The 15114-nt window shown below is 44.3% G+C and overlaps 1 protein-coding gene across 1 annotated transcript in view; it reads left to right on the forward strand.

Annotated features, from left to right (window-relative positions):
- Positions 1 to 14177, forward strand: part of LOC142568174 (uncharacterized) — a 40804-nt gene extending 26627 nt beyond the window's left edge. The window contains exon 2 of the mRNA XM_075678234.1: positions 13944 to 14177. Coding sequence (XP_075534349.1) covers positions 13944 to 14177 — 234 coding nt within the window. The remainder of the gene's footprint in view (positions 1 to 13943) is intronic.
- Positions 14178 to 15114: the final 937 nt, after the last annotated feature.

The following is a 15114-nucleotide window of genomic DNA, read 5'->3' on the forward strand; positions in this document are numbered from 1 at the left end:
CCATTTGCTCACTGTATATTCCACCCCACACCCACTTAACTACTAAACAATTGGACAATTTAACAGATCAATTACCGGAACCATTTGTTTCATAGGGGATTTTAATGCTCATTGTACTCTTTGGAGCAGCGTCAAAACTGACCAAAGAGGACAGCTGGTTGAAGATTTTATCTTATCCAATGATATCTGCCTTTTAAATTCAGGTGCCCAACGTACTTTTCACCAACTTCCCGCAGTTTTAGTTGTTTAGACTTAGCTTTTTGCTCACCATTTCTTTTTAATACTCTTAAGTGGGAGGCTCTCGACACGTCATATGGTAGTGATCATTTACCAGCAGTCATTAAACTCTTATCATCACCACCAACCTTAACCACCAGGCCACGCCGATGGAAACTAAAGCTCGCTAACTGGCTGTTCATTACGGAAAATTCGAAACTGGAAGATGTATTTTCGCCAGACCTAAGCGTTCATGGACATAACAAAAAAAAGTTCACTGAGGTAATAATCTCAGTGGCAGAAAAGGCGATACCCCAGTCATAGCGTATTGTGCCCAAAAAGTTATACCCCTGGTGGACAAAGGAGTGTACCAACGCTACACAAGAACAAAATAAGGCCTGGGGAATCCTACGGAGGTACCCCAGCTATTGCAACCTCTTAAACATTGAACAAGCCAAAGCCAAAGCACGATTCATTAAAAGACAGGCTGAAAAATCATGATGACAAAAATATTTATCTTCATTTAATAGTACGGTCACATCGACACGAATGTGGGACCAGGTGAGGAAATTTAGAGGACAGTACTCATCTTACACAATACCGTTACTTACAAGTCCAGGTACACTAACAACAATACAAGAACAGGCAGATATACTTGGAGAACATTTCCTCGATGTATCCAGTTGAGGGAATTACACAAAGGAATTTTTACAATACAAACAGTCTGCTGAAAAACAGAAGCTGCCCACTACTGGCGCATCAAATGAACCGTACAATTCCCCCCTCACACGACAAGAAATAAACAGAGTTCTTTCTGCAGGGAAAAACACAGCGCCAGGTCACGACCTTATTCACTACGCCATGCTGGCTCATCTATCTCAAGCATCTGTAGACGCTCTCCTCAAATTTTTTAACTTAATCTGGGAATCTGGAATAATGCCGGAAGAGTGGAAAAGGGCAATAGTAGTTGCATTTCTGAAAGCCGGTAAATCCCCAACATCCGCAAGCAGCTACAGACCTATTGCCCTCACAAGCTGTTTGGCAAAATCATATGAAAGCATTATCAATATAACACTCTCATTTATTTTAGAATCAATAAACCTTATTGGCCCCCACCAGTGTGGATATAAAAAGGGTTGTTCAACTACTGACCATCTTGTCCGTCTGGAATATGAAATTCAATATGCATTTTTACACAAAAGACACTGTCTTGCAGTTTTCTTCGATTTAGAAAAAGCCTACGATACCACATGGAGATGTGGAATTTAAAGAGGCCTGGCTGACCTCGGCATCCGCGGTAAAATGCTCAACTGCCTAGCTGATTTTATGTCTAATAGAACATTTCAGGTACGTCTGGGCTCAGTACTATCTCACACATTTAAACAGTAAAATGGTGTTCCACAAGGCTGTGTTCTCAGCACTACACTCTTTATAGTAAAAATGAACTCAGTTAATAAGGTCATACCGTCGTCTCTTATGCACTCTTTATACGTAGACGATTTTAAAGTGGCTTGCCGCGCCTCAAATTTGCTAACCTGTGAAAGGCAACTTCAACTCAGAATAAATAAACTTACACAATGGGTTAACAAAAATGGTTTCCGTTTCTCCACACAGAAAACAGTTACTGTTTTGTTCTCTCAGAAACGAGAGCTACACAGCGATCCAGCACTAAAATTGAATGACGTCATACTGCCGGTGAAACAAGACCATAAGCTTTAAGGAGTAACCTTTGACACCAAACTAAACTTCCTAGCCCACATTAAAACACTAAATATTAAGGGAAATAAAGCATTGAATATCCTCAGAGTTTTATCTCATAAGCACTGGAGTTCCGACCGAACCTGTCTTTTACGTATTTGCCGGTCTCTTGTGCGTAGCCTTTTAGACTACGGCTCCGTGGTTTACGGCTCAGCCAGGCAGTCCTACATCCAACGACTTGATCCAGTACATAACCTTAGACTGCGACTGGCAAGTGGTGCCTACAGAACTTCACCTATTCAAAGTTTTATGTCGAGTGTAATGAACCCTCCTTACAGCAGCGCAGAACATTACTAACTTTTTCCTACGTACTCAGAATTCAGTCATCACCGCAACACATATGCTACAATATCCTCACACAATGCAACTCACACTTACACTATACAAATAAACCGAACATGACTAGGCCACTTGTCCTGCGGTGTGAGCAATACTGTCTGGATTATGACATTCTCCACGAAGTCCTCTAGGTTGCCAAGAAACCACAATGGTTGGCCCCGTGGTACGATTTCACACAGTTGTTCGACTGGACATTAACACATTTAAGGAAAAGCGACACTCCACGCCAACACATTATACACGAATTCCATGCTCTTCAGGACAAATATCAGAATCGCATGGAATGCCACACTGATGGCTACAAAACAAAAGAACACGTGGGTGTAGGGGCCGTAACAGAAAATTGGGAAAGAAGTATTCGTCTACCAAAACATGCCTCTGTTTTCACTGCTGAAGTTTATGGTGTATCGGTTGTAGTGAAAAAGATTATCACTGGCAAGCACAAAAATAGTCATATACACTGATTCCTTACGTACACTGAAGGCTCTAAATCTGAACTCTGAGTGTGAACCCCTCTTAGGGAATATACTAATCATGGTCGCGCTTAACAAATACGCGAGATCAATCCGCATCTGCTGGGTACCAAGACATGTCGGGATACTGGGTAACGAAGCAGCCGATAGATGTGCATCGATGGCAGCGTACAAAGAGATAACAAACGCAACACTTCCATACAAAGATAGCATCCGTGCAATTAGAAAAGCCTTAACGGCAACATGGCAACGCGAATGGGACCGTTGTGCCGACAACAAGCTACATCTCACGAAACCCATAGTTGGCGAACGGAAGTCATGTTATCATCAGGAGCGGTTCATCGAAGTAGTTTTATGCCGACTACCCATTGGGCACAGACACCTCACACACAATTTTTACTTACGAAAGAAGACACACCAACATGCGTAAAATGTCAAGAACCACTAATAGTTACGCAAATATTACTGACATGTACGCACACTGAAACACACAAACGAGAACTTTTGCACAAATTATATCAACTACACATACCTTTACATCATGCTCTAATTTTAGGTGATGATCCGCTTGTGTGACGCTATGTGACGTCCGTAAATTTCTAGATGACACTGGCTTTTTACATAAAATATAAATTACTAACACAGCCTTTTCCTTCATAAACTAGATTTTAAAACACCTCGTGTTCGGCGCAGCATAGCCTTAGCCGCTTTTGCGCCATTAAACCCCATTTAACTAGCTAACTTGAATGTTTTTCAATTTTTTAATGTTCTTCAGGGTGCGTGGGTCCCATACTACTGACGCGTATTCAAGAATTGGTCTAATCTACGTTTGTACGTTAAAAGACGGATTTATTGTGCGGGCTGTCGTAGCGACCTTCTCAAGTAGGCGCATTGCCTTTTCTGTAATACATGTGTTCGTTCCATCTAAGGTCGGATGAAATTACGAGGCCTAAGTATTTGTGGCTGCTAACCGCAGCTAGATTATTACCACTGACATTGTAAGAAAATTTTAAGGCGTGGCGTTTTGGTGTTACATTGCAACCGTTTTCTTTGCATAATATTCATTTGCCATGTGGCGCACCCCGCTTCTCCTTGGCTAGTGAATAATTCGAACGGACCTCATCATTTATGCTATTAACTTCTTGATATAGTACACAGTCATCTGCAAATAATCGTATGTTCAAGTTCTCTTCTTTTATTAAGTCACTGACAAAAATTTGAAAGAAAAGAGGCCCAAGGACGGACCCCTGCGGAATGCCTGACCGAACCGGTGCTGATCCAGGACGCGTGCCGTCGATAAACACACTTTACTGCCTTAACAACAGATATGCAGAAATCCATGAAATTAAAGAATCATCTTTAAGTATCGTTTGTAATTTTAACAGCAGTTTAGTTTAAGACACACGGTCGAATGCTTTTTCGAAATCTGTGAATATTATATCAGTTTGGCTCTGTCTGTCTAGAATTGCTGCGAGTTCGTGAATAGTGTCGAGTAGCTGTGTTGTTGAAGAAAGTCTCTTCCAAGACCCATGCTGCCTGGAATCAATTATATTGTTGTCATTCATGAAGACCGAAATATGTTTAAATATGATGTGCTCAAGAAATTTTGCACATGGGTCTAACAATGAAGTCGAACTGTACGAAGTTATAAGCGACCTGTTTTCTGATTTGGGCATCGGGGCAATTTTAGCGTACTTCCAGTCATCCGGAACTTCTGCACACGACAAAGACTTACTAAATACGATGCGCAGATATTTCGAGCCCCACTCGGTATATCTCACGAGAAAAGCAGTAGGTGTGCCGTCCATTCCAGGCGATTTCTTTGTAATCAAATTTAACAGATAACCACTGGGCCAATTTTATTGACATTTGTTGCATTTGAAAGAGAATGTTCAGTTCTAGTGAATTTTGGGAGCGGAATGTCGAATGAGTTCTCGATGTTTTCAAAAGAAATTTTCAAAAACTAGTAAGCTTGAAAAAATACAAGCACGAAGCTTTCAACTTCGCGGCACTACCCCTACAATAGATATCGCAGTTCTGCAAACTGCATCCATGGTAGTATCGAGAGCAGACAAATTCCATATGTCGATTTATATCTTACATGAATTTGTTACAATATTTACAGGGGTTTCGCAAAAGTTCTACTCACAAATTAGGGGTATTTTTGAATCATGGGTAAGCACTGCTGTCCGAGTCAGTCTATGCACGGTCGTCTGTGTAAGTCTACGCACGGTCGGGGACTTCCCTCGCCGGGGGTTACCGGACCTTCCCACACATCGGCCGGGGCCGATGTGTGGGCATTCTTCTGATAATTCAGCGCGTAAGGCGAGATGCAGTACCACTCCGTTTGACGCCGCAGTTACGTCCCCCTGTAGAATATAGCGTGGGCCTGACGAATATCCAATACAAACTTCACGTAGCTTTGTTGCCACTAGTTATCTTGAATGTTTTAAAAGGAGATAAGGTGCCTCAGAAAGGCACCTTATCTCTGTTTATAATCTTCATCCCACACTGTACTACTCCATCTGTCAGCCCCGTTCTTGATTTTAGCTATCTTGAAGAAATGTGGATCAATAGAACGTATCCAAGTGACCACGTGCCTCAATGTTTTGCTTTAAGCGCAAAATATCTAGAGGAGGCGCTGTAGCACCTGTTAAGACATATCCAAAATATTTATTTCGGTGATAACTGTTGTAGTTTAAAGTTCAAATTATATCCGGTTATTTGTACCGGGAACGTAGCCGCAGGGAGCCACGTGAAACGCCTTGTGCGTGATGCTGAGGGTGTATATGTGGGAACTATGGTAGAAAGATTACTTGACCAAATACACAATTTGTATTTGTTCACGCATTACAATGCTTATGTGCCCAACTTAGATTACAGCTATTGGGGGTCCTGCAATCTAACCTTGCGAAATGGCTTCCGTCTGTCTGGCTTCCCGAGTCTCTGCAAGCAATTTATGCACCCTACGTGTGGAACAAGGGGGTGCCATATCTGAAGAATCGGTAAAGTTGAGAAACACATTGTACACTTGTAATCCTATAAATTCTGATAAGCACAGCTCTGAGGCCCAATTCACTATACCTGCTATGACTGAGGGAGCTCGCTCAAACGTCATCGCTACCGCTCGGATCTACGCAAGTACTGCCCAGCTTTGCCTCCCTGAACAGCGAGCGAAAGGCTAAATTTAGCCCTCTTTTTCGTCATGTGCGTGGAAATAATGGGGCCAACTGTGCACGCGACTCATGTATGACCAAGTAACGACTTCGTTACTTTATACAATGGCGCCAAAATAAGGCGCGTCAGTTGTACGGTTGCAAATATATAAGCGATTGTAGCATAACTTGTCTTAGGTACAGGCGGCTTTAACAAGGAACCACCTGTGGTAACAAAACTAAAAGACGTTTTCAGTAAAAACGCCTCACCGGCTCTAGCTCGTAGTTCAAAATATGGGCCGTCAAATAATTAAACGAAAGAGTTAGTATGTATAATTAGGCATTTTGATTTCTCGTAGAAGTAATGGCCGCTTAATCCAGGAATTTAGATCAAGGGTTAGAATTTCGCCACTTCCCACAGACAATTATTTTTAATTTGAATCTTCTAGAAAAAGGAAAAGCGCCCTCCTTACAGGGTGTCCAAACTATCATGTACCGACATATAAAAATATGCAAATGCCACCTATGTGGACAGACTCAAGGTAACGTTGTTTTCCGCTGCTTGGAGATATTACGATTATTTTTTTACATTTTGCCTAATTACACAATTAGTCTTAATTATTTATCCACACCTTTGTAATTATGATTAGATGGAAAGTGTCAATGAGAAAACTGTAGAGCAACATGAAAAACTCCCGATACAGCTTTCTGTTGCTGAATGCGTGCTACATAAACGTGTTTTTCCGAGCGTGAAAGAAGCTCGCGAATACACGCAAAATTGCCGCGCAACTGGCCGCTCGAGGCAATTTGCGCATATTCGCGGGCTTCTTTCATGCTCGGAAAAACGGTACATGCTCAGAGCACATGGTACGCATCGATCGAAGTGTACCATGTGGCCTGCTCACGTACAGCTTTTTTTTTTTTTTGGACTTCGTTTCCAATAATGCGTGTGGGAACCTCCTGACTAAAATACATATCAGTAGTGCATGTTAGCGCAGCGTTGTGGTGTTTCTTCCTTTTTTTCAGTATCCCTGTCCGCTGTTACCGAAAGTATGAGGAAATTAGATGCAGCTGACTAGTTTTCAATCTGTGTGAAACCAACAGTGTGCGTATGCAATAGTAACACCGAGGCCAACATGTAAATTAACTGATGTGAGAATGTGAGCTGCTACCTGTCTTCTCAAGCCAGCGCGCTTTGTGTTCTTTTTATTCTATCAGCACCCCCTCCCCCCGCAGCCCTTACGCAATGTTCTCAACCAGGCAGAGCAGTGTCTCGATTTCTTTAAGAATTACACTTAACGCGGGGGACTGGCCGATGTGTCGCGTACCCTCGAGACAGCTGTCGTGTGAAAACTGGAACGCGTCCCACATTGCAAGTGGAGAGCGACAAGTGAACCGCGGTGCGCCGTGTTGAACCGCCCACCATGTTTCCAGAGAGGCAGCGAAGCGTAACAGCGACTGGCTGAATGCGTCAATGGGTGTTGTGTTTATTGATATTGTCTTCCTGTCAAGAAACAGATGGTTTGCGAGACTGGCTACCGATGTAAGTTTGACCCCCTTTGTTTTCTACAACCGCATTCATAGGAGCAACCTTCACTCGCTCTTGCGGCAGTTACACTGGTGTGGCTGTCTCACCTGTGTCCCCTAAAGTCGGACTGCAAAGTTGCCATCGGTCACCTACTCTGCCACTGCTCCCGCTTCGACGAACAATGCCAGACTGACCAGTGCGTCTGGAGCGGACTGGACGAGCCGCCCCTCCGCAGAAGCAAAGATCCCGGTAGCCTGTCCTCACACTTCCTCAGCCCAGGAGGCCGCACTTGCTCTTCTGGAGTACATGAAGGCGGCAGTCTTGAGTGTCCGCAAAACTTTGGTTTGAGCTAGCTGGTTCATTCTGCAAGTCAAGGCAGGTCAATGGGCTAAAAACACCAAAGCGGCATTCCGCGCAGATGGCAAAGCAGACAAAGGTGAACGAAGCTATAGGACAGGGAACAAGTACTAACAAATAGTACCCAGAAATAGTGAGTACTAACAAGTACTAACAAGTAAGTTATCTTGGTAAGAAAAAAAACGAGCATTGTATTCGTTACGTCCAGTTTTCTCAAGGCATGTTCGTGCCATAGATCTGCGTGCAGCATTTCTCATTCGTTCGTAGCACATGTCGGAGTACGAATGTCGCGGCGTCTAAGCGCTCACTCACGTGCCACTTGACATCATATTTCTTTGCAACCTCCAGAAACTTCAACCACACCAGTTATTATCACGGATAGAAACGATGTAGACGTTTCTCAAGAAGCTCCACAACTCCCACGTGAAAGATTCTGCGTTTAAAGCAATACACTGACGCTAGTGGTCACTTGATCGACATGATACAAACGCAAGATAGCGTTATGTAAATTTTATACCACAAGACAAAAATATCACTATTCCCCCCTCACTTCGTAGTTGCGCGCTGTTTAATTTATTTGTTTGTTTTGTTCTCTTCGGGCGTCTCCTATAGGCTAAAAACAGAAAAACTAGAGCAAGCTCATCGTCTGTGCTGAGTGCAGTGGCGCGCATAATAAAGAGACAGGACCACGAAGCATGACACGCTCCTGATGAAGGAAATTAATAAAGGCACGAGCTGATTCCTAAAGTCTTCCTTTGTACTGGCGATAAAAACCTAAGAAAGCTACTTCGAAGATTTATCTACCATCAATATTGATCGCATCTAAGTGAGAAAGATATTCGTAGCATAAAGTTGTGCAGACAACGTGGCTGCATTTCAGGGTGCGTAACGCCCAAGGATATGAATGCGCGAAGGAACAATGCGATACAGGCGTGCGCGACGTTGTACACGAGAAAGCAAAATAATAATGATGAAAGCTGGAAGGCAATTCAACATCCGGTTGAAGTAGATGAAAGGCGAAGCGTTTCTAAGCTAACTGGCGCGGAAATGGGGTCACAGTCACTGAGCACTTAACCTAATCGCTTCGAGCGTCGCGTGAGTCGACTAGGAGGGGTGTCGGACTCGAAAATTTGTTCACTGCGCAATCTTTGGGACGGGTCAACAATGTTATGGTGCACTATATCTTCGGGATTGACTCACATTTCTAGACAGCACTATTACAACGTAAGCTCCTATGGGCTCATTCGAACAGCAGTTCCACGTGGCGATGATTTCCGCCGCCACTGCCGCAGGTGTCCCCCCCAGCGCTAGAAATGAGAAAAAAAAAAAGCTCACTTCCCGCCGGGATTAAACCTGGGCCCACTGCGTGGGAATCAATTACTCTGCCACCGAGCCACGCCAGCTTTCACTTTTTCTTTATTGCCGGCTTAGACATTATACACAAACGATACACAAAAGATAGAACGTGTCAAGAAGGGTTTTGCTGGCACGACAGATCACTTCTTTGACGCTGTAGTACGGTTCAGGGATGTCCATTTGGCGCTCCCTGAACAGCTAGCATCGATTGACATGCTAGATAAATTGGCAGCATTGAAAATACTTAGCGACGATAGCGTTTGCTTTCATGAGCGGCGTCGTCCTAGCACGCGATGAGACACGGGAAGGGACATGCGCGCCGCGTAGCTTCGACACGTGCATGTTTTGCATGGCAGTTGCACATTATTACACCAGGTAGAACACCATGTAGTAGATGCACAGGTACTGGTACAATGTAGATAAGCTTTGAGGAAGATAAGGAAGTTTATGGCGATGTAGAAATATTGCTGTAACGAAACATGTATGGAATACCTGAATAATTCACTCATGATAGCTTACTGTTTTTCCTCGTCCCGTTTCAAATGGAATGCCATTAAACAATAATAGTCGTCATTATCATCATATTGTGCCGTTTGATATGCGCGCCGCGTAGCGTCGATTTGTACAAACTTTGCGTTCCTGTTCGTTTCTATTCCGCCAGACGTCCCGAAATGTAGCAGCTTCATATAGGAGTTGTATGCTGCATGTATCTGGGCCTGGTTAACTGAAGAAGGATAGGTGACTACTTGTCACCATGCCATTTCGAAGGGGTGCCAATAAACCTTCGTTATCATCATCATAATCAGCAGGAACACACCGTGCCACGGGTGACGGGATATGACATGTGCGCGTTGACATACCTGTATTTACTCGTTAGTGCACGCTATGGCGCCTTCGCGCAAGGTACGAACCGCTGCTGAAGATGCGAACCGTGGAGCTACGCGCGCGACTGCGACCAGTCAACGTCGGGCTCAACAGTGCAGAGAGCCGGACAAGCAGCAGCACAAGCCGCAGCTTGCCGTTGACGCCGCGAAGACAGTTCAGATCGTTGTCGTGAAAACGTCGCGAAAAGACTTCGCCTCGTAGACCCTGCATTGCGTGGCGCCGAAAATGCAGCTCCATTGGAGCCGCTCGTCGAGCTCACGCTGTGACAGTGCTGCGCGTGTCGCGTAGGCCTGCGGCTTTCTGCGATAAAATCGCCATTTTTGCGAACATTGACGTGTTAAGAGATCTTAAATAATGTTCCAAGTTTTGCATACCAAAACGACGATGTGTTTATGACACACGCTGTTACGGTGGAAGAAAACGTCCATGGCATAATGTTTACACTATCGGGCTTCCTCGCTACAGGTTCTCTGTTCGAAACCGATCACTGGTCAATATTATCAATTTGATTATACAAGAAATCAAAATTTTTGCTATAAGGGCGAAGCAATGAATGCGATAGCAACGTGTTTAAATGCTATACACGATGTGTAAGGCTCGTAGCTGCAGTGGCCGTATGAATCACAGTGAATATAAGCTGACTGAGTTAAGACGAGGACTGTGGCGTGGTAGACACATAAACAGAGAGAACTAGATGGCCGCGAGCAGCATCGGTTTGAAGCATACACTGGTCCTATTGACGTCATCGTGTTGTGTTGGCCTCGCGTTCCCGTTCTGCGGCATGCTCACAGTGGGCATGATGCGTGCGCGCGCTTCGCACTTTCGAACTACAAGGTTTTGTCGACGTTCTTGCTTAGCCTCGGCCTCCTGCTCCTGAAGCGCCACATCTAGGCGCCTCCAGCGTTGAGCTGTAGCGTGCGCCGCAAACATTGCAGTATACATAAGCACGTATAGGCGCCATTTCCATAATGGTGAATTTTTGTACAAGCTTCCTTGCTTCTTTGCATTGTTTAACCTTATCGTAACCGCCCTCACGCAACACTCCATTTCGGAGCCGGTGAAGACCTTGAATAAATAAATAATAAATTATGTCTGCATATGGACCAGCGGAATGGTGTTGGCGTGTATGCAGGCCCACCTTGCTTCGGTGTGGTCAACTTTTTCGGGAGCTGTAAGTGCGAGGGCGGGGAAATGACATTTATGAAAAGCAATGTTTCGAGTGCCAAATCACAATTTTGCTTAACAAACAGTTCACTGCTAGCCGGAAATGTAATGATACCGTCCGAAGCTACTCAGTGCAGTTCACTATCACGAACCTCTCTTCACTCGGCAGCCATATGCGAAGTACTTGGGCGGTTTTCGAGTAGATCACTCACGGTGCGATGTCGTAGTGGCGCCAGGGAGGAGAAGCGCCTTGAAGTCGCAAAGGGAAGCACTTTACCGCCATACAAATGTTCTGGGTACAGTAGATAAGGCACATTCAATCATGTCACAATATTTGCATTTCGAAAGACCTTGCTCCAATTTATGAATGACGTACAACGAATGGGACATTTCATTGAAACGCATAGCGACCTATATTATATCACTGCGAAAAGCGCCCAGAAAAACATAGTATGATGTCATGAGCTATCAAGCGGAGAGAGTACCATGCACGTAAAGGGCCGTACGCACCACCAGTTGCCTTCGGGCACACGGGCGCTTGTAGCGATTCCCCGAGCCAACCAATGATTTGTTCCGCTCGGCTACCTTCACAAAAAGTGAAGGCGGCTTTGTAAGAAGCACGCTGTTAGGTAAGGGCATTTTTACTCTGGATCTGTCAGTCGTGTGCTGGTTTAGTTACGATTTGTCATCTGCGTCGCTGGAGTATATAAGAAGTGCGGCTCGCCGGAGTCAGAAATGAGCTTGTCCTTGCAGTGCCGAACAAGCAAGACCTCAGAGCTTCATCTCAGAATGAAGGCATTGGTGAGTGTTGAGCTTACTAAAAATGTCTGTGTTATAGCAACCTGACGTCGAAGATGGAAGTATGGAGAGTTGGAAATATCAATTGTGCTTGCCAACGAGAGTAATGACTAATATCGGTGAAAAGTAAGAATGGATGTATCGTTCTGGGATGACATAAGACAGGGTTATTTGGCTAAGGCTGAGCGGCAGTCTGCGTAACGGACATAAAAAATACGCTTATGAGGATGATTATGAAGATGACTTGTAAGAATGTTCATCCTGCCTTTATAGCATATTCTTATCGATGATTTGCGCAAAGTTATCTTCCTAAGTTCGTTTGCGAGGGCAGAGCTGCAGTAAATTGTGAAAAAAATAGCTTGTTTATTAATTATTTCAAACCACTAAACGTAAGTCTCGTATATAGTTAGTGTTGTATTCTGTACCCTGAAAAAAAAGGAGCACAACACATTTAGCCGTAACATTCCAAGTTACTCCCGCTTAATGGATATTTCCGGTATCGCGCTAACGCACGGTACACATACTGTGTCATCAGATTGTTGCATTTGTGCTGGCAAGTGTCGTGTCAGATTTGTGGCTTAGGCTGTTAGTGCTCCTATTGTTACAACACTCTCAGCTGTTAAGGCGCTCTTGCGTTCGACTTTCTTGCTTGCATAGCGAAAGGTCAGAGATTTCATTCCTCGCTTCGCAGTTCGCATATTATCGGACGTACTATGCAGGAGCTTTCTCGTTGTCGTGTTTTCAGCACGTTCAGGATTTTTTTGTAGTCAATGTTCCTCCGCCCATGCCTTCGCAGCCATGTCCGTGTTTGCCAATCGTCTTTTGGGAAAATAAAACCTAACGTACAAGTCTCTAAATAATTGATACTTTATACGATACATTAAATGGCATTATTATCAGCTGAAAATCATTTACATGCGCACTCTTCACATGATACCCATAGAACGTGTAAACTATACGACAATGGCAATTTAAACAGGCAGAATTGCTCACTCGCAGATAAAGCCGTTCCAATGAATATTTTGTGATATCAATCACGGTCTCAACAAGGCCACTTGTCGAAACGTTGGCTCCTGCCTTTGCCTTTTTACTCCTTTTGCTCATAAGGTCCACAGTAAGGGCTTTAATGGGCAGTGCTGCACTGAAAGATTACAAAAAAAAAGATATCATGGATTAAAACAGAGCCTTCCTGGCGGCACCTCAAGGACTGCTTTTCACAACTACTAAAACGGACACAGGCGTTATTTGTACTTCTAAAAGAAAATTGGCGATATCATGCCAGTGACAGTTTAGTCGAAAGCCTGAATGAGAACCGTTAACGACCTTTACTGTAAAATTGACTACTCTCCCAGCTTTGCAATTCTATACGCTTTAATCTGTGTAGTGCCGTGGACTGCATATTGCCAATTCGAAAACGATGTGTAAAATCAATATTCTTACACTGGCCGAAGCCTGTGGAAGTTGCACTGTCATAAAGGATGCTAATACTAAGGCAAAGGTTAGTTAAGGAAGGAGTAGGCTGCATTTAGTTGATGAACCGGTGTAATTGTTATTGATTTGGAAACATATCATGAATTTGCATTCTCACGCACAGGATTTGTGAAATACAAGCTTGTCACATTGAACGAAAGTGAGGCTTCTGCTCGGTCACGTTTTAGTTAATTCCGGCAGTTTTCCTCGAACTTTAAACCTGTGCAGGAAACGCAGGGAGATGGATCTGAGGTAGCTGTGCTCTAGCATGACACTCTGCTTGGAGAGAAAATGAGCAAAAAATATAATCAATATACGGCATGCTGACGCACTACGGGTGACCATCTGGTTCACGCTGTATCCCGTATCCGTCTGATTTGGAACGTAGTTTTGCTTTCGAATTTTTAATAATCTGCGGTCTTCTTTTTCTCCGTTAAAACACAGGTTGGTGTTCTGCTGCTGACAGTTGTACTTGCTGTGTCAAGTGTGGATGCGGGTCACCACTACGGAGGCTACGGTGGAGGTGGCGGTGGTGGAGGCGGCGGCGGCGGTGGATACGGTGGTCATGGAGGATACGGCAAGGTCATCGTGATTCACGGACATGGTGGAGGAGGCTATGGCGGTGGCGGAGGGGGAGGAGGAGGCGGTGGCGGCTACGGCGGCCACGGATGGTGGTAACATGGCCAGGCACAGTATGCCCCCCTTCGTGCCCACCACACTTCAGTCCTGTCAGGAATGAAAGGGTGAAATCGCGGGCTACAGAAACGAAAGAAAGGTCTACTTGTGTAGTACTGTTTCATGTTGTAAATAAAGAATCGTACTCGACGCAAGACCTCTTAATTGTACTGCAGTCATAGGCAATGTGCGCTGTTCCCCGTCTTTCATAAATCTACTGCAGTCAACGAAAACAATGTGTGGTAGGAAATTACCATTCACCCATGGATCGTATCCTGGACCTACCACGGAGCAGCGAGGTTTGCTGCCACTAGATTACAAAAGGTATCTCCTTTGGGTTGGTATACAACAGTACCAGAGGTAATCACTGACCTACTGGTTCATCAGCAACGGATGTCTCCAGAAAGAAAAAAGAACGCTTGAAAACAAAGTGCACTTTGCCAAGTGAGAACGTCAAAAAATTATTTTTAGGGTAGAATGAACAACTACAGCAGTAGGAAAATGCGAAATAGCTCAGTGCTCTTCACAATAGAGTTCTCTTTATTAGTATTGAAACTGAGTTGCTACCTTAAAACGATGAAAAAAGCAATACCATCTTAAGCACCTGAACATTATATTTTGTTACAACCCACTCAACTGAGCGCAATGCACAATTCCAAGATTTTAGTCACTGCAATTGTAAATATGCACTGATTTAACAGTGGGAAACAGCTGCCCCTGACATGTCCGCAAGCAATTACGCTAAATGCCACAGTAGCTGTATTTTTCTCCCAAAAGTGACAAGTAGGGGCCCTATAATGTAAAACTATTCCAATATATTCTTATTCCAGTCACCTGACGTCAAATTTACGTATCCGCCGACGCAACATCGTGTGGTGACCCGCAGTGCTGTCTGCACAACCCAACCAAACGCTCTCCTCGTTCAAACGAGATCACTTTC

The sequence above is a fragment of the Dermacentor variabilis genome, unplaced genomic scaffold, assembly GCF_050947875.1.
Source record: "Dermacentor variabilis isolate Ectoservices unplaced genomic scaffold, ASM5094787v1 scaffold_17, whole genome shotgun sequence".
Lineage (NCBI taxonomy): Eukaryota > Metazoa > Arthropoda > Arachnida > Ixodida > Ixodidae > Dermacentor > Dermacentor variabilis.